The sequence below is a fragment of the Urocitellus parryii genome, chromosome 14 (genome assembly GCF_045843805.1).
Source record: "Urocitellus parryii isolate mUroPar1 chromosome 14, mUroPar1.hap1, whole genome shotgun sequence".
In the NCBI taxonomy this organism is placed as follows: domain Eukaryota; kingdom Metazoa; phylum Chordata; class Mammalia; order Rodentia; family Sciuridae; genus Urocitellus; species Urocitellus parryii.
Window position 1 is genome coordinate 15,178,753 of NC_135544.1, and position 23,371 is coordinate 15,202,123.

A 23,371-nucleotide genomic window follows, 5' to 3' on the forward strand; every position below is an offset into this window, starting at 1 on the left:
TTAAAGGTAAAAGTTTAAAAAGTTAATACAGAAAAGTGATTGAAATTCTGGGATTTCATTAAAGTCCTGGTTTCATCACTTACTGTCACTGGACAGTGCATAGACTTCCTCAATTTCCTCATTTATTCAATGTTCTACAACAAAACTATTGATCTGCAGAACTCCCCTATTTTTTTTTTTACTTATCCATATAAACATATATTGTATATTATATATGAACATGTATATTTCTTTACAATAAATTTTATTAGAAAATCACATAATAGCAAGAATTAAGGTATGTCATGAGCCTGACCATACAGGTGACTATTATTGTTGGCAATATTAATTTTAAAAAATCCAGGTACAAATAAAACACTAAGAGGAAAAAGTTTCTCAAAGAATGTAACTGGGAGCAAAGACATAACCAGTACCTCAGCTCATTCTACTCATCTGCAGAAATTTCCCAAACATTTCTGCAAGCTAGACATTCATTGTGGCAATTAAACATGCTATTGTTAACATGACCACAGCACTACTGAGAATCTTCCAGTGAACACAAATGAAAGCCACTTTTCATAATCAGCTTAAACTAGCTTTCAAATATTAATGCACATTTTTCCTTCTATGGGAATACAGATTACCTATGAATATAATGTCAACATAAATTAATACCAGCCATAAAATACATACTAAACTTATTTAAACCTCTAAGTTATAAATAAAATAAAACTTTTTAGAAAGCAGTTTTAAAAGAAACATATTTTTAACTTTATTAAAATCTTGAGTTAGTATTCTAGCTCAATATTGTCCTCCCTCAGTAGGAGGGATATCAAAATCTGTGGATATCAAAATCTGCAGATGGTCAAGTTCCTTATATAAAATGGTATAGTATTTGCACACATCCTCTTTTGTATTTTAAATATTTAGGTTACTTATAATACCTAATACAATGTAAATTCTATGCAAATAGTTGTTATATAGCTTAGGGAATAATGACAAGGAAAAAAGTCTATACATGTTCAGTACAGAAACAATTTGTTATTTTTAAAAATATTTTTTTTGGCTGGGGATGTGGCTCAAGTGGTAACGTGCTCGCCTGGCATGCGCGGGGCGCTGAGTTCGATCCTCAGCACCACATAAAATAAAAAAGATGTTGTGTCCACCGAAAACTGAAAAATAAATACTAAAAAAATTCTCTCTCTCTCTCTCTTTAAAAAAAAAAAAAAAAATATATATATATATATATATATATATATATATATTTTTGATCCAGAGTCAGCTCAATCTGTGGATATGGAACTACTGGATATGGAACCAGCAGATACAAAGGTTGACTGTACTGATATTTTAAAATTACCCCAATTAAAATATATATAGAAAACTACAAGAGATTAATTCAATCACACTATGAATTTTTTAAAGGCCAAACAACCCAGGGTAGAAGAATAATTTTTCCTAACCTGATATATCAATATGGTCTAGGCAACAGGTCAAAAATCGGGTAACTTAGGAAGATAATCAAACACAAAATAATATTGAATGATTGTGCCAATTTCTTCTACACCAGAAATGTAAATTGTTCAGTCAGGGTCTGTTCAAGAAACTGATTTAAATAATACCTTTTAAAGTAACAAAAAAAGTAACTTTGCTCCAGTCTCAAAAAAAACATATACATACTCCAAGAAATACACTCAGGTTGGTATATATATAAAAACCTAATGCCACAACCATATGAAAACTTTATCTAATTTTTACTCCAAGTTTCTGGAAAGTAGCATTACAAAGACCTATTCCAATGATGGTGACATTCTTCCTGCTAAACTGCCTTTAGAAGTGTGTGGTACATTTTTTTCAAATATGCTCAACTGCTACAAATTTTAACTTCTAGGAGAATGCTCTTCAGTTATGAGGAGACACCAAAGTCACTGAAAGATAGCTAAGTAGATCAAGCTAAATAAACTTTTGGTTATGAAAAAGAGAATGAAAAGAAAAGGGATTGATTATAAGGTACTATTGCTATTTTTTTTTTTAAAAATAAAACCTCAAAAGCAAAAACTATAAAATGGGAATTCTAAGCATTTCTGAGCAGCCACATTATCTCTGTGGTTCCGAGTTAACTCCCCAAAAAGAATTTTCTTTTTTCCTATTCCATGTTCTGTCCTGGCTGTTTTTTCTCCAAATTCTAAACAATAACTGAATAAGGGACCATACTGGCATCTCATACAGATTATCTCATTTAATCTATATGTCAACACTACTAGATAATATCATTTTACAAATGAAGAAACTGAGGCTGAATGTTTTGAATAACTTGCCTGATCCACACAGGTAATAAGGGACAAATTACTACCTCACGTTAAAATGTATATACATTTACCAAGTATATACTTATATTCCTGATTTTTGTTTACATCTCTGAACTCTGATCCCTTAGCTTGTTACTATAAGAGCATTTGCCACATTTTTTTTTCAGTTTAAAAATAAGAATTACATCTTCATATGTAGACCTTTGGTTGCTATTACAATCATTCACTTATTAACATTCCCTACTCAATTATAGCTTCCAGAGACAGTAGGCCATTCCTTATTCATCTCTACAGTCCCAAGACACAGAAAAAGACTTAGCATACCTACAAATTCCTTGTTAGTAACCTAACTGTGGTGCCGAGGACTAGCTGCTGAAGTGTGGTGACTCTCTCTGCACCATTACTGGACACTTAGTTGTTCTCTCAGCTCCCAGATACCTGACCACCACCGTCAAAGGGAGAGCTTAGGCAAAAAGAGTATTCAATATGACCAGTTCTTAGTTGTAGGGATATTCTTAATATCTTATTACCATGATATTTGATATATAGTTTTACTTTAAGTTGAAGAACTACACTCAAATCAGTCAGCCTCTAACAGTTCAAACACATTATAAAAACCAAATTACAGCACATTCATAAATAAGAACATACAGAGGAATAATGGAAAAATAGGAGAAATGTAAATCAACAACAGTATAAAATAAAGTCTCCCCACAAGCTATCTTTTCATTATAATACAACTAGAGTCTTAAGGGGCAAGACCACACAATTTATGTTTTCCCACACATGAAACTAGAGTCAGTTGTTAATAGCACTTTGGGAATGTAATAGTATAATTACAAAATGACACAAGTTAATATTTAAGGAGACATCATGTCTTTCAAAAATAAAAGGAACAGTTGCAAGATTAAGTCTTTTTTTAAACAATAAAGTTCTTAGAACTTAAAAGGAAATGCAAAACAATGCAATCATAAAACTAATTAATGAAATTACTGGAACTTTTTATTCTTTTAGGGGACGTTTTACCTAATAAACGTTAAAGCTGTGGTTTCAGTTTTCTTTCCATTTCTAAAATCTCTTAATTAATAGAGTCCTTTTCTACTAGTACTTACCTTTCTCTTTCTGTTCTTCCCATGCCCCACCCCAAACTTGATTTGGCTATTCTTTAATCTTTTAAAAAACAGGAGTAATAAATTCTCTAATTCTTGACAAAAGAGTTAAAATGACAGTACCATATGACTATCTGAACTCTTGAAAGGAGTATTAATCTTCTAGAATACCAATTTAATTCTTAGAAGCAGAAAACACAGGAAGCTTAATGTTCTAAGAAAAGTTAATAATAATTGATTCATCCTGGCTACTCAGGAAATACTCGGCAAGGATCTGTGTTCTATGCAGAGACTGACAACAAATCCATCTAGTAATAGCTATCACACAGGGACAAGGGAAATAGAAAAGAGCTCATGGAATAAATGCACAATGACTAAAAAGTACAGGAAGAAAATATTAATTTGGTGCTGAGAAGCAACAAAGCTAGATGACACAGAGGACAGATCAGTAAGCTACACAGACAGAAATAAATCCAAGACTGAGGTGCTAGAGGAAATGGACCATCACAGGGGATGAGAGTAAAGTACAAGTGGACAAGAGGTAAAACAGGCAGGAGCCAAGGATGACAGGTACTGAGTTATAAGAGATAACACAAAAGACTGAAAGTAGCACATGGGGAAGGAGGTATACTCATCTTAAGAAAGGGTAAAGAGAAGAGAAAACATTTTCAATGGGAGGCTAAATTGTGGAAGTAGGCAAATAACAAAGAAATCAATCAAGAAATTCTAGACAGAAGAGGGTAAAAATGTGGAAGTGGGACAAAGTAGTAAGTAGATAGGACAGAAGATGAAAGAATTAAAAGAATGAAGTAACAAAAACAGGCCTACTGGGGTAGGAAATAGTAAAGCTAAATAAATGCTTTATGGAATTTTGCTTCATTAAATTTTGTTCTTTTTCTTCCTATTGGGTAAAACTTGATTCACAAGAGCAAAAACTTTTCTTAATTTATAGAAGAGAAAATTATTGATACTCATCATCAATTATAGGGTCATAACAAGTAAAAAAAGAAGACAATATAATTTATTTATATCAAGTATTGTTAACGCTAGCCAATAACCTAATTTCCTACTGAAGTGTGTATCTATACATTAATGACCTTACTGACGACTGTCTCATTTAGTTAGAAAAGCTTTCTTTCTCTCTCTGTGCATTTGGAGAAATCCCTGTTCCTTACTGTCTCCATCAACACACAAAAGGCAAGGGTAAGAAGGTAACACATCAAAATCACTAAAAGAAGTTTGATGGAAATTTAATACAAGGGTTAAAATATTTTACTTGCTTTAAATTTCTACCACTCATTATTCTGGTTTTCCAGACAGATAATGCAAAACAGAAATCACCTTTCATTTCCATTTAGAAAATAAGAGCAACAACAAAACACTGAATGAGAACATAAAAATAGAAAAGAGCAAAGCTACAAAGAATGGAAATTATTCTATTCTTGAACCTGAAAAATAATTGGGGTAGAATAGCAACCAAAGGTTTACATATGAAGATGTAATTCTTATTTTTGAACTAAAAAAAAAATATGATAATCAGACCATCTGTGCCAAAAACTTTTTCAAGAAAAAAACAGGCATCTACAAAGGCTAGGAGAAGATAAAGAAAGATGAAACTAAAGTCATAATGAATATGAACAAGAAGCAGCACATCATTATATAAAGAAACAATTTATCCACACTTCACACCCTTTAATGACTATTTGATAAGAGTCAATTTCAGAAGGGCCTAAATTCCACCGAATGGTTCCTATTTCCCCTAATGTCATTTCTCTATCCACACAGGAAAAAAAACAAAAACAAAAAAAATCTCTGATCATAAGCAAATTACCAGCTATTACCCTAATGGAAAATAATACACAAAAAGTGTTAACAAAGATAATGTAAGACACACATAAAGAAATGTGCTAGAATCTTGTCATTTCTATTTTCGGAACTATCTTCTTTCAGCTGCTCAAAAATCCTAAATGGCATTGGAGTTGCTTCTTGAAATGTAATTCTTCAGTTTTTTTACCATATTCTTCCACAAATATTTTAATGAGTCACTGGGCCATTAAGTCCACTCACAGGCATCTGACACATAATTTACTTCTGGAAATGGCTGCCACTCCAACAGGCTTTGGAAGGCTTCTTGAAGAAATAAAGCTGGTCTGTTGGTCTCTATTGAGGACATGCTGAAACTAGGATTATCTCTCATATTCAAAGATGACAAAGAAGCCAATCGTACTGTTTCCAAGGTAAGATGCCTTAAAAAAAGAAAGAGTTAAAAATCAACCAGATTAAAAAAAAATTCTAATAATGCCATGCAAACTCTTACACAACATTATATTTTAGGTGATTAAAAAGTAAATAATTCCCAACAAGAAATTTTAATGTTTCACTTCAGCTTTAAAAATACAATTAGGGAAAAAAAAAACTTTTTAAAGGGTACCACAGGATAGACAGTCAAAATATTATAAATAATCAATAATTCCTGAAAATAATAATAAAAAAAAGCACTGGTTACACTGGATGGAAATTCTGGTGATAGCCTTTTCAATCTTTACCATGGTCTGATCAGAAGACAAGATTTTGACAAAATACTACTTTTCTGCCTTTATATATTAATTGGAAATAGTATGCCCAAGCGTGCCTTATATTCAGCTGTAAAATGAGCTATGGAATTGATGACCTGAAAAGTAGGCAACTTGGCTCTTCAGAGCCAAAATTCTGGAATTATGTACTATCTGGCCATAAAATTTTGGTACAAATGAACTAGCTGTAGGTAAGTCATTTAACTCTGCCCTGATTGTCTTATCTATAAAATACAGGGTTAGTTCTTCTTACAGGCAGGAGAGGCACTAGAATCACCTCAAGATGGTTTAAAATACAGACACACAGGTCTGATGCAGCCCTACTGAATCTGAATCTCTGAGGTAAAGCAAAGAGACTTGTAAATTTTATAATAAATCCTGGGTCACTATGATGTACACTCCTGGTTAATATACTAGCTATGTTTAGGATCCACTTCTAGAGCCTAAAATTCATAAAATGGGATAGTAAAGATTTCATGAAATTATCCTAGTATCATTAAAGGGAGAGACTGAAAAATCAAGTCTGATGTGCCAAAACTGGATGAATACTTCCATACAGATTATTTTAACTCAATTTTTCCAAATTAGTTCCTCAGACATTAAAACAGAACACAAACTTGGGGGCAATATTTTATAATAACTTGCTTCTACATAAGCCATCATATGTTAAAATGATAGCAGCATGTCAGTTCTTCACCGTCTCAAATTATGAAGCAACACCCAAGAACAAATGACATAACATCCTTCCCAGTAGAAATGATTTATAGTACAGAGTACTATACCTGCAAAGTGTGTGTCCACCCTGGCTGCTAACCAGGTTTGTGACCCATGCTTCATTCAAGGGCACTTCCTCCTCTGATTCCTGGACAGCGGTGGGGTGATGTGTGCACTTCCCTAACTGTGGAGTCATTTAGATTCAGTGATTGCTGATGCCCGATGTCCCCCAAATTATATTGTCAGTTCCAATAAAAGGAATATGTAATTGGACTTTCAGAGAATATAATTTTTTCTTCATCTTGCTGGGTTTTGTTTGCAGCCCTCATCTAATTGCACATGGCTTCCAACTGACTTTACTCCAGGCCTGTCACCAAATCAACAGCACAATTTTACGTTTTTTTGCACCAAAAAAAAAAAAATATTACATGGTTAAAAGTCTACTAACCAATAGTATTCTCTATTATAGCTCAATACAAGCTGAAAAAGTTGATCAAAATTCCATGAAAGGACAAAGCAAATGGACAAAAAAGGAAACCATCAGTAACACCAACATCATGATAAATTATTAAGATTTTAAATCCAGTAAATGTTTAAAGAAAAAAAAAGGCAGTAAGATATCAGATGTTGCCTAGTATTATTTTATTTGGTGTAAGTTTTTCAACACTACATTTCTAACAAAGTCATTGTCCTATGTTCTGGTGAATCATTATTCTAGAATTCAATAGCTGTAAAGAATTCAATTCCTTACTCAGTTTTGAGATACAAAATTCTCTCCCTGTCTTTAGTCATTTCCACACACAGTGTTCCCTTGGCCAATTCATCATCAACCTCTTCTATATGGAAAATTTAGCATTGTTTCTGCAGCCCAGAGCCAGTCCAGAGCCACTGCAATCTTTTATGCTACCTTGAAATTTTAAAAAGAGAATCTTTTACAGCTGCAAAATAGTGAAACTTTTAGATTTCCCTCTTTGACGTATGAAGTAAAACATTCCAGAGAAGCCATGAGAACTCTGAAGAGACAAACTGCCTACTTATTACTTACATCATGATCTTGAGCTAGAAACAATTACTTTACTGTGCCTCTGTCTCCTCATTTGAAAAACAGGGTCATGATTATACCTACTTCAAAGAATTGCTGTAAGATTCAAACAAATGAACATGTAAAGGGATTGGGGCAGTAGCTGGCACATTTTAAGCACTACATAAATGTTTGCTATTACTGCTTTATTTAGCTCCAAATTCTCATACTGCTTCACATGTGCATACAAGGTTTACCCAACTAACAATGCCTATGCTTTTAAATATCTTTGATGTTTTCCCATGGTAACTAATACTCACTCGATAAGTACACACAAACCTACTCTCTCTATGTATTATACTGGATACCAAGGCAGTTTTCAAAAATGGGACTGTATAGATAAATACTCCTTGGCCTTGGGGAGCTTCTATTTTGGGTGAGGAAACAAACTATATGAAATACTTCCATAACAATACAACATCAAGGAAGATTAAATGCCAAAGAGTGTGATATAAACAGGTAACATTCAAAGAGCTCAAGGTGGGCTGCAGACTTGGCAGAAAAGGTAAGGCTGGAGAGGTCCTACAACAAAAGGTATGCAGGACCTTCACTAAAAGTCAGAGTATCCCAGTGCACTATTCATACCACAAATATTTAACTCGCATCCTGCATAAGTCAAGCTCTGTTCTAGGGCCTTGGGATAAGGCAATAAGAAAGACAGAAAAAAATTATCTGCATTCTGGGAGCTTAAAGGGCACTCCATAGGAGAGCCAAGTTTTGCTCTGATTTGTTTTTTCTGGTGCTGGGAATGGCAACAAGAGCTTTACCACAGAGCTACATCCCCAGCCTGAGGCAAGTTTTGAAATGAGAAATGAGAAGGGTTTGTCTTCCTATCACAAGAAACACAGCATCACTTCAATGCCTTGTGGACAGGAGCCCATATTTTTACTAAGTCATTAAGACTTAATGACTTAAGTGACAAACATAAATGGTTGTTGTTAACAATTCAGTAATTTTTCACATACTTTAATACACTATACTCTAAATCTGTTCCACTGTTTATAAAGCACACTAAGGACATATTCTCCATATTTCTTAATACAAATAACAAAACAAATTTACAAACATATATAATTATTACCAGGATAGGTTTTGTTAACAGTTCCTAAATTTTTCCCAAAGAAAGCCTCATAATGCTTTGCTTGTATACTTTTCTGCTTTAGAGTATTCCTTACCTCCATTTTTTCCCTTTATTTAACTTCATCTACCAGAGACATGCCCACAAATATCAAAGCTGGGATAGTGCCTATAGTAGTGTGTGGTGGCAACAATCCCAAAGGTTAAGGATTCACTCCAAAAGAAAATATGTGCATCTTTTTCTTCTTAAATCAATCCATGGATGACAACTACCCATTCATTCCCTTCCCAAAGACAATGCCTTCAGTAAAGAACCCTGTTAGAAACACTGACTGACAAAGATTTCTCAGTCTTTTCCTCTTTCCAATGAAGGACCACTAGAATCTTTTGATAGGAAGTTCCAATATGCTTTAATCACAAATACACACTTCTCCAACTCTCCAAACCTTCCAATAACATCTACTCTCACAATATGCAAATTGTTAGACCCCACTCTCATTCTCAGGATTTTGGAACTGTCATTCCTATAAAAATTATCAAAGCTGCTAAAACTATTTAATTAAATCCAATCAAAACCTTAATTTCTTAATGCACAAAGTACTAACCTCAATAGTGAATGTTTAAGATAGTTAAAGGCAAGCTAAAAATCAGGCACATAAATCTTTCACAACTACCTACACTGCAGATTAATCTAAGTCCTAACATTATATGCCAAATGAAATTGTGCAAGACTCCAACAAAGTAATAGCCAGATCACTGTTTCTTTACTTCGGTATTGGAAAATTAGCCTTCAGGCTTCATTATGTCACTTGTTTACTCTTAATTAAGAATGCCACTTAGAAATTAGATATGAAAAGAAGAGGCCATAAAGGCTTTCCTAAAATTTACCTTTTTTCCATGTCAGTGCATAGTCTGTTCATTGGGTGATATTATATAATAGGAACTTGGATTATAAGATATGTGCTTTGGAAATTATTGAATACCCAAATAAAAGGACTAATTTCAGTCCTATGAAATTTTAAAGCCAATTTTTAAAAACACATTAATTTACTCTGATCCTTTTTATATTGCCAGCACTCTTATTTTACAAAAGTAGATATAAACCTCTCATGTACATATTTCACATATGGACACATTCAAATCAAACTCATGTATTCAAATATTTGGAGCAACCTATGCTTTTGTTTAAAAAAAATTATCCCTGAGATAAAGCATCTAGACCTCTTGGTTCAGTATGCAACACTGCCTATTACTGTTTCTCATTTTCCAATTTTATAGTCAAACTAAGTGGTTACAAACTAATAAATACTAATATAAATAAAGCTGTTATGCTATTGTACCAAGTAACGGTCTTAATCTTGTCAGAGGCGAGCTTAATTGTAGCAGAAGCTCCACAAAGGCCAGAAGAATATAACCTCTACAACCTCAACATAGTTTTGTACGAATTATAATTAGCAGTCAGCTGATCTGAAGAACTTGCTCAAAACCGACTTCAAGCACGTGGGCAAGTGGCCCTTTATTTGCAAGGCTGCACCAACCACTGCAATCTGATCTGAAATTCTACAGGAATTCATTACCTGTCTCATGTTGGAAAACACGTTTTTCAAGTCACTACACCTTTTCCCCCTAAATGCAGCAGTCATTTAAGCTAACAATCCTAACTCTACAGCATCCTGGCCACATCCAGTTTTTCAAACATCCCAACTGTCTCAGCCACGCACCGTTTATTATGAGCAGGGTAAAAGGAAAGGCAGTGTGGAGAGCACACGCTTCTTCTGAAAGAGTACACGTAAATATTAAAAGTAACCCTACGGTCTCTTGGGGAAAAGGAAAACCTCCGAGTGCCCCATCTTAACCTCGGCTCGCTGGACACTGCACCTTGCCCCCTCCCACGCCGAGTCCCGCGGGGCGCCAAGGCTGGCGGGAAGCTGCGCGGAACTCCCGGTGATGACCCGTCCCCGCTACTTCCCGCCCGATTTTAGCGAAGGCGCAGCACAGCACACGACGACCAGATCCACGCGGACGAACAGGCGCGGAGCCCAAACCCACGGCCCCGGGGCCCTAGCGCCGGCCCGGGGGCGCGCGGAGGGAGGGGCACTGAGGGAGGGGCCCGCGGGGCGCGGCGACGCCGCGGGGGTGGGAAGGGCGCTCGGCTCCACTCACGCGCCCGGGGGCGGCACCGGGGCCATCGCTGCGGCTCTCGCTTTCAAAAACTGAAAAGGGGAACTGCTTTAAAAAAAAAAAAAAAAAAAAAAAAAGACCTGGCTTCTCGTTTCATCCGGAAACCGACAGGCCGGCAGGAAATGACGAAGGCAGAGGTCGTCCGGGTCCGCTCGGTAACCGGTCCCGCGCGCCCGCCAACTCCGGGGAGGAGAGCCCCGAGCCGAGCAGCGCCGGCCTCGTGCCGCCTCCAGAGCGAGCCGCGTGAGTGGCCCCGCGTCCCCGCGCTCCGGGTCCCGGCGGTCGCGTCACCGGCCCCGCCCCGCAGCGCCGCCCCGCCCCGCTCCGCCTGGCTGCGGCCGGGCTCCGAGCACCTGCCTCGCCCTGCCCGGGCCTTGGCGGAATAGGGGGCTCTGATGCTCTGGGTTCCAGGAAAGATGAACAACCCGTCTGCAACGTCTCTTTGGGCGAGACGCCCCGGGGCAGCAGGGGTTTCGCAGGAGGGTTTTGAGATGGAATCTCTCGCAGCCTGCCCGCGAGCGGCGGAAACAGTAAAAAGATCCCGGGACATTCTGGAGGTCCCTGCCCGCGCCCCCTTCTGGGATAGGATTTTTTTTTTTTTTTAACCCGCGGGGCTTGATTGTCTTCCGCGAGGACCAGATCTCCTACGATCCAGGTCGCGGCTGGAAGAGTTGAGGTTTGGGCATCAGATGTGTTTGACAGCCCTATCCAGTGTGGCTTTGTGCAAGTTACACAACCGACCACCGCCACCTGTTACCCCACCCTAGTTTCCTATTCTGTAAAATGGAGCTTTAGTGCCTCCCTGTAGGGTTCTTGCGAAAATTAAATGTGGACTGCCCAGTACAGAAGCCATCGGATATTAATTATCTTCCTCCTGTAGGGGCGAAGGCCTATTAGCCTGCTTCCTTCTGCTTTCAGAACCCAAATCTTTAGTAAAAGATTTAGTAAAAGATTTCCACTCTATTTATGCAGTGGATTTTGTTTGTAGAAACTAACTGATTCTAATCTGAATGTCAAGCATTAAAAGAACAAGGTTCTAAGTGAGAAACAAAAATTATAACCTTCTAGGCAGAATAAGTGAGGGTAGAACAACCTGGATATTGTATGAGTCCAAAGTAAGGACTCTAATTTTAAAATTTATGATACAATCACTTGATCCCCAGAAAAGGTCTCAACGTTAAAACCAAGTCCTAGCTGTCATGTTTTGGGCAGCTTTATCTGGATATGCTTGTTTCCCTGGGACTTAATTCAGCTCTTCCTACTGAAATAGTTCAACCATTACATCACGGGATAAATGTGAAAAAAAAGGTCAGTTTTCTCAAAAGAGCCCTGAATGGCACTCTAGGCACATGACAAGCTATGTTGGTAATCTTGCCCAAACATTAACTTACCAGGAATGAACCACTGAAATACCCCTAGGCATTTTACTTCAGATTCAGAGGAAGGCTGTGGTAGCATGCATTAATCACTCACAGGTGTATGTGTGTACACTTAGTCAGACTGAGCACGGTATGCTGGGAGGGGATGATCAAAGTTCAGACCACATGTGGGCCTTGGGTCTGTACTATGACTCTGAACTAGACCATTTCTTATTCCTGGCAGTCTTACAAAGCATACCATTGGTTATGATTGAGGACTGGGCAGGAAAGTCCTACCCTCAGTGCAAATCTTTCACAACTACACTAAAAATAACTCAAGTGCATGTCCCTGGAACCATGGAATAGTGTCATTGCATACCAATGATGTTGTATAATATGTGTTTTATAGTTCACAATAAAGTTTTACCATTCTGGGCCAGCAGTAATTAGAAATACTCTTCTAAATATAATTAAGGGGTTGCATATTTATAGCAAGAGGAAATCAAGCTTTGGGTAACAATATACCACTTACTGAGTGGAACAGGAACAGAATTTTGTAAAAATTGAAACAAGAAATTAACCTGGTTTATTCAGGCATTAGAAAATAGGTAGGAGATACTCTCTCAGTTTGTCAGATAAAGAGCACCTGCAAAATGTCCTAGTAGCCACTGCTCTATTGTTCCCTGTTTTTCTCCCAGTTTGTTAATATCTTCCAATCCTGAAAGTTATCACCCTTGCTGGCCCTTCTGTGACCTCTCAAATCAGATACTTAAACTCATTTCTTTTTGCCTAACATGGTCATTGTTGTTATTTAAACATTTTGGCACCAACAATGGTTGAGATTCCATAAATTACAAAAACAATTATAGCATCTGGTCTTCCAGAAGTCTCCATCTCTAAAGTAGGTCAATTACTTACTATAAATCATGTTAAATTCAAAGAACTTCTGGAGTTCAGTTTAGAGAATAAGAATTAAAAATGAGAATATGCCAGTACCCCTATATCATCCACTTTCAAAAACAAATGAAAAGTTCATACTCATTAACATCTGGGAATTGTGTATAATCTAAAGTTTAATTAAGTAGTATTTATATCTTATAAGTTACCATAAGTTCTGTTTTTATTGTTCAATAGCTAATTTTCACAAAATCAATTGAATGTTCATCAGACATCAGTAGATGTTTTAGAGAAATTACTTTGGCCCTCGTTGTTGGGAGTTTAAATTAAATGACTTCACGAAATCCACTTTATTCTCAATGAATTACAGTATGTCCCCAAACATCTGACAAAGTCTTCCAGGGTCAGAAGGGAGAAAACATGTCACCTATTTAAGAAGCAGACCTCTTCTGAAGTTTCATTCATTTTATATAGAAGCAAGAGAGAAGAAAGTAAACCAACTGTGCCCTCAGTACATAGTCATTCATCTTACTGAACCAAATATAGATTAATGAACATTTGGGTGACTTACAGGGTGGAAGAATTTCTGCAATGCCTTCATTGTTGTAGGCAGCCTCAAAAAAAAAATTGCAAAACAACTTGGACATTCCAGATATTCTTTTTCTTGGTATTAAAAAATGGCTGGTTGTCTTATTCTTAGAAACTCCAGTACAGTTATCACCTATCATTTGTTCTGTTTTTCTCCTTTTTATAGAGTGGCCAAAACAACACTTCTCTATTCCTTTCACATATTAGATCATTTTACTTAAGTCCAACACAAGGGAGAAGCATCCTCTCTAAGAAAAATTCAGTTAACTTCCCACATATAAGAAACCATTACTCTTTTACTTGAGATTTGATACACTTTCAATTACCACTCTTATTTTGTGTGGGAATATCCAAAGAATGCATTTCCTTCAAAAGAAGTCACAGCTGTATAAATAGCAAAAAGTAACTTTTTATCCCATAGCTTCTTTAAGCCAAATTGGGCCTGAAGGACAAAAGTAGATAAACTCCAAACTTGCATTTTGGGACACATGTGGAAGAGCACTTTTCCTAGGATGCTGTCAGGACATCTCAGCATCATAAGTGGGTTACTTGGCACTGTGTTTTAAAGTATTCTGTTGCTTTCATGTGGATGACGTTTACAATTTGGAAACTGTAATGACGTTTCAACTTCATTCTTTTAGTATTTATTTATTTATCTATTTATTTATTTATTTATTTATTTTATTTTGGCACAGGGACTTGCTCAGTTGCTCTGGCTGGCCTTGAACTTGCTATTCTCCTGCATCAGCCTCCCAAGTCACTAGGATTATAGGTAAGTGCCCCATGCCCAACCACTTAGTAACGTGTTTTATCCTGCATTGTAACCTTTAGGTAGCAGCTGTAATGTTTCAAAGTCAAGTAAGGGGAAATGTATTAGTTGCCTTCATTATCTAGTCAGGGAGTCAATAGACTTTTCCTTAAAGAGCCAGACCAAAGATATTTAGGCTTGTGGACTGTGAGACAAATTAAGGATAGTATATAGGTACTTGTAATCATTTAAAGTGTATCCATTTAGGGACTGGGGCATACATAGCTTGGTGGCAGAGAGTGTTCTTAGTATGTTTGAGGCCCTGGGTTTGATTCCTGACTCAAAAAATAAAAATAAATAAAATAAGTATTATATAGTAGAATTATAAACTCATTCTTGTCTTGAGGGTTATACAAAAACAGATGATGGACTGGATTTAACCAGCAAGTCCTATGGACACCAACCCTATTTTCTTTTCTCTTTTATAGCCCCATGGCTGGAAGTTACGGAGTGATGGGTGATGATGGTTCTATTGATTACACTGTTCATGAAGCCTGGAATGAAGCCACCAATGTTTACTTGATAGTGATCCTTGTTAGCTTTGGTCTTTTCATGTATGCCAAGAGGTAAATCTGTTAGCATCTCAAAACAAATAAGAAACTGGACATTTGAAGATTTTGCAGGATTTTTGTTTTAAAAATTTGAATTGAATACATAAAAATAATTTCATTAGAATTTGTATTCCTCCTCTGACATATGCTATTGATTCTCTGGTCTCAAGCACAGGTGACTGAGGTATTGCTTTGAAAACCCCATTGCTTTAAGAGGTGAAGATTTAAGTACAGCTCTTGACATCCAAGCCAGCTACTCTAAACTTTCATTTCTGTCACTTCCATTGCCTAATTTTCATCGTGAGCCTGGGTTCTTTGTCACTCTTTAATGAGCACATTTTTTGGCCCAAGTCCCTGAAATATAGAAACTGCTATGTATTCAGTAGATCTCTCTTTGCCCAGTTAAAGCTTTTCCTTGTTTCTTGTGCATGACACTCTCATGGTATTTTAAACAATATTTGTCTTGTCTGGTTACTGATGTCTTCATTTCACAAAAACTTCAGTCCCTCAGAACAAGGTACTTGTTTTTTACCTTTGGATCTTTTACCTTTATGTGTCACATAGTGTAAATCCTCAATAAATATTTCCTGCCTTAATTCCAGATGTCATAGCCTAATGTAGCTGTCTTCTTTTATACTCCTTGGTGCTTTTCCTTAGAAGAGTAAAAATAAATAAACAAGGAGGAGGTTGGATTTAAGGAGGAAAAGCTGGGCTGTAGATATAGCTCAGTGGTAGAGCGCTTGCCTAGTGTGCATAGGCCTTGTTCTCAATCTTCTGCACCTAAAAACAAAAACAAAAAAAAAAAAAAAAAAAAGGAAAAGCAGTATTAGTTCTGAGTAGTATCTCCTTATACCCACATGCTTCTGGTGTCCTCTACCAAGATAAAAAACAGAAGCCATTAAATAGTTCAAAATAATTAGTATTCCAGAGATTATTTATTTTTGGCCTGGGGATGGTTCAGAGCCCACATTTGCTCTCAGATACATATGCTTATCCTTCCTGGCCATGTGGCTCTCCTGGAGCAGCTGGACTGTTGGCTGCTGGGACTGCAGGTGGTGGGTGGGAGAAGGCTCCACATGTCACCACTGATCTACTTGTAGGTAATAGTTTCCTCTAAAAAGAGCCATCATCTCCTCCCCACTTTTCTTTTAAAATCAGAGGCATACTGTTTCTGTTTTTAAAAAGTTGTCCTCACTAAGGCCATGTTATTATATTTAAGAAATATTTCAATTCATAATTTCACAACTTAAGTTCTGCTCACATTCAGTGTATTCTCCAATCCAGTAGTTCGACTTCATATGGATGACATTTGAGGGAAAAAAATAAGGTGTTTTTTTGTTGGTAGATTTTTTTTTCACATAATATCTGGCTTTTTTAGGAATTAAGAATCACAATGGAGGTAATTCACTTTGTATAGTAAATGAATGTTTTTAGCATTTCTTTTCTCTTATAGCCACATAGCTGTACATGTACAGCTACAAGCTTTTTAATGAAAGAAAGAGTACATGAGCCAAAGAATCATATCCTAAAAACAAATTAGAATAACATGGACTTATCCTTTAAGTCTTTTAATGCGGCATCTAATTACCAGGATCATGAGAATATTACAATCCTATAGACACTCGTACAAATCTCTTTTCTGCGCTGTTTTTGTATTTTAGGAATAAAAGGAAAATTATGAGGATATTCAGCGTGCCACCTACTGAAGAAACGTCAGAGCCCAACTTTTATGACACAATGAGCAAAATTCGCTTAAGACAACAGCTGGAAATGTATTCCATTTGTAAGTAGTTCTGTGTTGAACTGTATCCACATGCATATTTAAAATTTCTGGAATTGAGTCCAAGGTTATGAACAATAGTTAGTATTAAAAACTTAGCACTTTTTTTTCAGATGTTTAACATAGTTTCAGAAAAGGGACATTTTCTATGAAGCTACCAGACCTTTTGCTTACACAGAGCACTTTCCAAGACCCCGAGGATTGTCTTAGCGATGTGTTCACATGATCATATTTTTATAAATTTGGGGGAAAAATTAAGATTCTAGCCATCATTTGAGCCTACTCTCTCTTCTAACTTTTTTTCCTTGGACTTCCTTTCATATGGAGTGGCATTGAAGTGGCCAAGAATATTTTGGGGATCTGGCTAAAAGGAATTTGAGTTGGAGATATATTAAGTTTGGTTTGAAGTATGTATTTATAGAGTTTGTAGTCACTTAAATTATAATTACTGCAAGTCAAAGTAGTAAAGAGATGGCTTCTAGGAGGATGACGTGACATCAGAGTGTTAGGTCAGGGGGTCATATCTCAAAGTTAATATGTCCTGTAGTACTGAGCACTGCAAATATGTAAGCAGCAGAGAATAACAAAGTTTAAAATGTATGGGTCCTTGAGCTGGGCATGGTGGTGCATGTCCATAATCCCAGCTACTAAGGAGGCTGGGGTAGGAGGATCACAAGTTTGAGGTCAGCCTAGGCAACTTAGTGGGACTCTATCTCAAAAAAGAAAAAAGAAAAAAATGTATTGGTCCAGAGTGAATTGTACATGTAAACCATAACCTTTTATGCCTCCATTTAAAAGAATAAGGTATGATTTGCATGGTTAGTGAGAAAAGCAAGAAGTGTATGTTGCTGTAGTTATAAAATCAAATGATCAGAACATCCTTCTTTTTTAAAATGTCCATGTGATATAAATGCTCTGTATAATTATATAAGCATCAAGGGAGACATGGAAAGATGTACAACAGGTAATTGACATTTATTGCCTTGATGAGAGCTGTGTAGGGGTTAAGGAAAAAGGACTGGACAATTTTAAAGAGAAATGTCCACAGTAAAAACTGAAATGTGTTATCAGTACAAAATAAGAAACAAAACTTAATTTAACACAGCAGTATTATTCATAATAGCCAAAAGGTGGAAACAACTCAGATGTCCTTATCAGATGAGTAGAAAAGAAGAATATGCTACATATACACAATAGAATGTTGTTATGCTTTTAAAAGGAAGGCAGTTCTGACCCATGCTACAATATGGATGAAGCTTGAAGATGTTATGCTAAGTAAAACAAGCCAGTCACAAAAAGGACAGACACTATTTTCACTTACATGAGGCAAATCAAAAAGAAAAAAAAAAAAGTAGAAAGATGGTTGCCAGGGTGTGTAGAGAGCTATTTTTTAATGGGTGCAGGACTCAGTTTAGAATGATGAAGAGTTCTATGGATGGATGGTGGTGATGTTTGCACAACAGCATGAATGTTAATGCCACTGAATTGTGCATCTAAAAATGTTTAAAATAGCAAATTTTATATTATATATATATTTTAAAGAAATCCTTTTAAAAATATTTTTTAAATATAGAAAGTAAGAAGCTCTATGTAGAAAATTATAAGTAAAGAATTAAGTTTTCACTGATACTCAAAACAAGTTCAGTATACTGTAACATAGCAGGTACAATTATAAACTCACTGTACCATTTTTTTCTTTTTTGATGGGAATGACATAAAATTTATGAGAATTCCTATTTGCAGAATATATTAGTTTTCTTTTGCTGCTATAGCAAGTTACTACAAAATTAGTGATTTAAAATGATACAAATGCATTATCTATCAGTTTTGTAGGTTAGAAGTCATACAACAGTCTTGCTGGGCTGAAAGGAAAGTGTAGGCAGGTTTTCATTTTCCTGGAGGATCTAAGGGAAAATCTGTTGCCTAGCCCTTTCCAGCTCATAAAGACTGCCTACATTCCTTGGTCGATGGCCCCATTCCTTCATTTTATAAGCCAGACACATTGCATCTGTCTGACTGTTTTTCCACACTTATATTTCCCTCTGTCTATGAATTTATCCAGGATAGGTTCTCTGATTCTAGGGGCCCATGTGATTATACTGGGCCCAATAATCCAGGTTAATCTCCCCATCACCTCAATTACATCTTCAAAGTCTCTTTTGTAACATAGTCACAGATTATGGGGATTAGAATGTGGATATTTTGGGGTGGCATTATTCAAGAATATATATGGTGTGGATTTGCATATTTAAGATTCCCAACATAATGGATCATTCTTATATTGATAACTTATGTTATCAGTCTTAGGCTTCTAAGTTAATGTATTCAAATTTTTTATGGTGCAGACAAGAGCATTATTATTAACTTAAGGTGGGAATAAAGGATAAGAAAGGAAATTGCAAATCATTAATAGCTTAATAAATATTTACCCTATATTTTAAAGTTCTGAGTAATCCTGATATGTAATAATAATAAATGTAAAAGTGGATTGAGCAATTTTGAGAATTCAGAAGATCAGAATGTGTAATGTTTCCTTATTAATTTTATTTTTTCTTTTTTTAATAGCAAGGAAGTATGATCACCAGCAGCCACAAAACCAAACTGACAGTGTGCAGCTCTCATTGGAATGAGACCTCAGAAAACAAGCAACAGAAGTAATTGTTATTAAACAGTACAGTAGCAACTCCTGATTCTTTCTGCTAAATCATAAATAACATTTTAAAAAATTTCTGTCTGTAGATACAAAATCATTTTATTTGTTATTTTTTCCCATCTTTTTTGCATTGTTTAGCTTTTTAAAATTGCTTCTCCTAGTCATTTGGTACACATCCATAGGACTCAAAAGGCCTGAACACACAGAGCCTATAAATACCCAGAAAGATACAGTTAACCAGAGATGGGGACTTTACCTTGCAGGGAATCTTTGATTTTTTTCAGGATACAGTCAGTGAGAAATAAAGGCCTATCTTTGGAAGTTAAATTTCTGGAGATTATGCCACCTTCATTAGGATATTTTCCAAAATAAAAAATCTAGTTAGTAAAATAAGTTCCTTTAAGATTTTCTAATTTAAGTGTAATATCAGTAATAGACTAATTTGTGTTCTCATTACTGTTAATGACTCTAATTAGAGATCTTTGCTTCTTCAGAACTTGTACACCTAGACCATCTTTTCTATCATGATGCATACCCATCCACTAATTTTAGAAGTTTTTCATAACTGAATTTTACCCCTTAATTGTGTTCCAGGAGTTTTTGTTTGTTTTGTTGTTGTTTTGGTTTGGAACATCATGGGCTTTCTTTAGGCCCTACTGGGGTCGTATGTTGGAAAAATGGATACCTCTACATGGGTATTGGAAACTTCCTTTTCAGTCATATCATTATCACTTGTAGTGTTACTCTCTGGTTTCTTTTGCTTTTTTTTAGCATAATAAGCTTTTCTGAAGATCCTCCTCTCTTGTTCTATTTTATACTATAGAATGAAATGTTTTTACCTAATTTTTCATATTTATTTAAATACAACTTGTTGGAAATAGTGGTAGGGAAGTTCAACTGTTCAATTCTTACTCAAAGAATCAGTTTTGAATTAAGGCTATTCTTAATTTTAAGAGCTAATAGTAACTTCAATTTTTATTTCCTTTTTATTGTGAAATTAAAGAATATAAGTTTAATATGAAAATTAAAGTTTAGACAAAATAAAACCAGGGTTATTGCATTTACTTTTAAAATTTGATTATATCATTCAAAAATGTATATATTGTACATAGTGCATTTTTGACCAAATGGAATAATTCTTTCTTAATTCACAAAAGAATCTGGATGTACCCCCTTATATAGAGAATTAAAAGGTAACTCAAGGATTATAAATGGTTTTAAATATGGGCTGGCGTAGCAGACAGGCAAAGGGACAATCTTAATTTTTGCTTTGCCTTAGGATAACCCCTGTTTGTTTTCATGAGCAGAGAATTTAGTCTGGGGAACAATCTAGGCAGATTACAGAATTAAGAATTTAATTGGAGCACAATCTGAGCAAATCATAAAAACTGGCTATCTCAAATGGTTTATAAATTAATGTATATAAATAAATATAAATGTAAATCACACAATGAAATCAGTTGTTTTATTTTTGTCCAGTAGATACAGTCAAAAACTGGTAGATTGTTGAGCATCAAACCTTGGCAAGTGACAGAGGATGAAATTCCTCCTCATTTTTTCCTTATAGCTAAGTGATGGGAATTGCACACCCCACTGGCAGAAACAACAGCAAGTTGAGCTTTGAAGTTTCTTCCCTGCTTCAACAGCTGGGCTGGGAAAGGGTGGAAGCCCTGCAGCCACACTTCAAAGTAACACCAGCTGATTGCCCGCTTCTGCCCTGCATCTACGGAGGATCCCATGGAACTATTTTTTTTGGAAGAAAAATGGGATGACTAACAAACTAGTAATGAACATTTATGCTCTCCTTTTTCTTGTTTCTTCTTCTTTTTCTAATGCATTGGATATTTAGCAGTAAGCATTGGTCAGCCTCTATTGGTGCACAGCTTGAGTGTGTTAAATAACTGGATGTTTAGTTGATGCCAGCCAGCTGCACTAAGGGAAGAAATTAGCTTCCAAAGGGCACAGATGTTTGCTATTGGCCTCACACTGTGTTGTTAGGTTGAGTTATTTATATGATTCACCAGAAAATCAAATGCAGGATTTATGGTAAAATTGTAATCTCCAAAATATTTTTTAAGTATTCAATAGAAATGAGATAAAGTTGTAGTAATAAAAATGAGTTTCAGATATTAAAATGATATAAGAATAAATTTAACCTGGAAAATATAATTAAGGAGTGGAAGAGACAAAAGAATATTGTATGGAACCAACTAATTCATTCAACCAGTGGTTATAGGGTTTATAGACAGGGTGTTGGTAATATACTATTCCTATTGTATATTCTATTTCAATAGCAGAAGTAGAATGCAAATATATGCCAGAAATCTATATGGAAAGAAGGTGGGCATTTGGCCTACCTCCAACCTATATGCAAAATAGGATCATAAAATAGGGACTTATGCTTAGTTTTCATTTATTTTCCACTTAACTCCTTAATAAAGCCGGAGTCAAACTTAGACAAAACTGTAAAGCAGGAAACATTTCCCAGCCCTTCCCATTTGTCCCTTTTCATCCTTGTATAAACCTATGTGGGAAAGATAGATCTTGTACGAGAATTTAAGAGTGGTGAAGGAATTAAGCAGAGAACTAAGATTGTGTAGAACTCTACAGACTCCTGTAGCAGATGTAGAAACTTTCCTTGATTTCCTAACCCCAGTGAAAAGAGTGGTGTTTAGCATTGGATTCTGTTATAACACATACCCTACATTTACTTTAATAATAGTAATAGTTTTTGAAAAACTATGTATGTAATGATGGTGGAATGTGATGATCATTATTATCCAAAGTACATGTATGAAAACACAAATTGGTATGAATATTCTATGTATACAACCAGAGATAGGAAAATTTGTGCTGTATGTGTAGTAAGAACTGTATGCATTCCTCTATCATATATAAATTTTAAAAAAACTATGTAGGTTAGAAATATTCCACCTTCTATGCTTCTATGTAGGAAGATGAGATAAGAGAGGCCACATACTGGCTAGGCTTATAGGTCCAGCCCCAATTTTTATATTGAAAGAGCACTTTATTGTTCACCTTTTAGGTTTAAGATACATATGTACATACAAACATATTTACTTATGTCTTTGCACTGGAGATTTGGTGCTGGAGATTGATTGCTGGGTCTTGTGCATACTAAGTAGGAGCTCTATCACTGAGCCACATCCCCAGTCCTATGAAAATACATTTGACAAATTTCAGACTAGCTGAAGAAAGTTGGGGATTTTAAACTGCAACTAGTTTAATGTTGTTAAACTTAACTTTCAGAATAAGAAATCTGAATTTCTTGAAAAAATACTCTATATAAACGTATTTATGAGAGAACAAGTAAGTGGATGTTTTGTTATTTTTGTTGTTTTTTGGCTGGAGAGAGGGGTTACATATATCTCTTAGTAACACTTTTATTTTGAGGTTTAGAAATCAGGGCGAGGGGATGCAGCTCAGTGGAAGAGCACTTTCCTGGCATGAACAAGGCCATTGTTTCAATTCCCAGTGCTACAAAAATAAATTAATTAAAATTCCCCCCCCCAAAAAAAATCAGGCCCATTCATAGGTGACTACAATTTAATATAATTCTTATATCTGAAAGGATTTCTACCACCTGATGTTAACATGTTATCTAGCCCAAAATAAATGTTTAGTAAATATTTGTTGAAATAACTAGTTAATTTACTTGAAAGAATTTGTAGAATTTATATTTTTGTGTGTGT

At 35.7% G+C, this 23,371-nt stretch overlaps 2 protein-coding genes across 10 annotated transcripts in view; one reads left to right on the forward strand and one right to left on the reverse strand.

Moving 5' to 3' along the window:
• Window positions 1–11,191, reverse strand: part of Slc20a2 (solute carrier family 20 member 2) — a 101,240-nt gene extending 90,049 nt beyond the window's left edge. Inside the window, exons 1-3 of one of the 8 annotated variants that reach the window (XM_077792430.1) lie at window positions 11,104–11,191; window positions 6,753–7,051; window positions 5,465–5,643 (exon numbers count right to left, since the gene is read on the reverse strand). The gene's annotated coding sequence lies outside the window, so the exon portion shown is untranslated. Of the gene's footprint in view, window positions 1–5,464; window positions 5,644–6,752; window positions 7,052–10,563; window positions 10,662–10,698; window positions 10,971–11,005; window positions 11,084–11,103 lie in introns of those variants that run through there. The other 7 variants (XM_077792432.1, XM_077792433.1, XM_077792431.1 and 4 more) reach the window with 7 other exon arrangements.
• Smim19 (small integral membrane protein 19) lies at window positions 11,179–23,206 on the forward strand. 2 transcript variants are annotated; one of them, XM_077792440.1, is made up of 6 exons: window positions 11,179–11,266; window positions 14,562–14,638; window positions 15,103–15,240; window positions 16,887–17,008; window positions 19,571–19,659; window positions 21,226–23,206. In XM_077792440.1, exons 3-5 carry the CDS (start codon window positions 15,107–15,109, stop codon window positions 19,633–19,635), a joined length of 321 nt encoding a protein of 106 aa, XP_077648566.1. In that variant the 5' UTR covers window positions 11,179–11,266; window positions 14,562–14,638; window positions 15,103–15,106; the 3' UTR covers window positions 19,636–19,659; window positions 21,226–23,206. The 2 variants fall into 2 exon arrangements, with proteins under 2 accessions (XP_077648566.1, XP_077648565.1); XM_077792439.1 differs by lacking the exon at window positions 21,226–23,206 and having other exon boundaries at window positions 19,571–19,979.
• The last annotated feature ends 165 nt before the right edge of the window (window positions 23,207–23,371 follow it).

Excerpts from the sequence above, each read along its gene's own strand:
- Smim19 (XM_077792440.1), top strand. The coding sequence starts at position 15,107 with ATGGCTGGAAGTTACGGAGTGATGGGTGATGATGGTTCTATTGATTAC. Across the intron at positions 15,241-16,886 it reads CTTTTCATGTATGCCAAGAG|GAATAAAAGGAAAATTATGA; the intron begins GTAAATCTGTTA and ends TTTGTATTTTAG. Across the intron at positions 17,009-19,570 it reads GCTGGAAATGTATTCCATTT|CAAGGAAGTATGATCACCAG; the intron begins GTAAGTAGTTCT and ends TTTTTTTAATAG.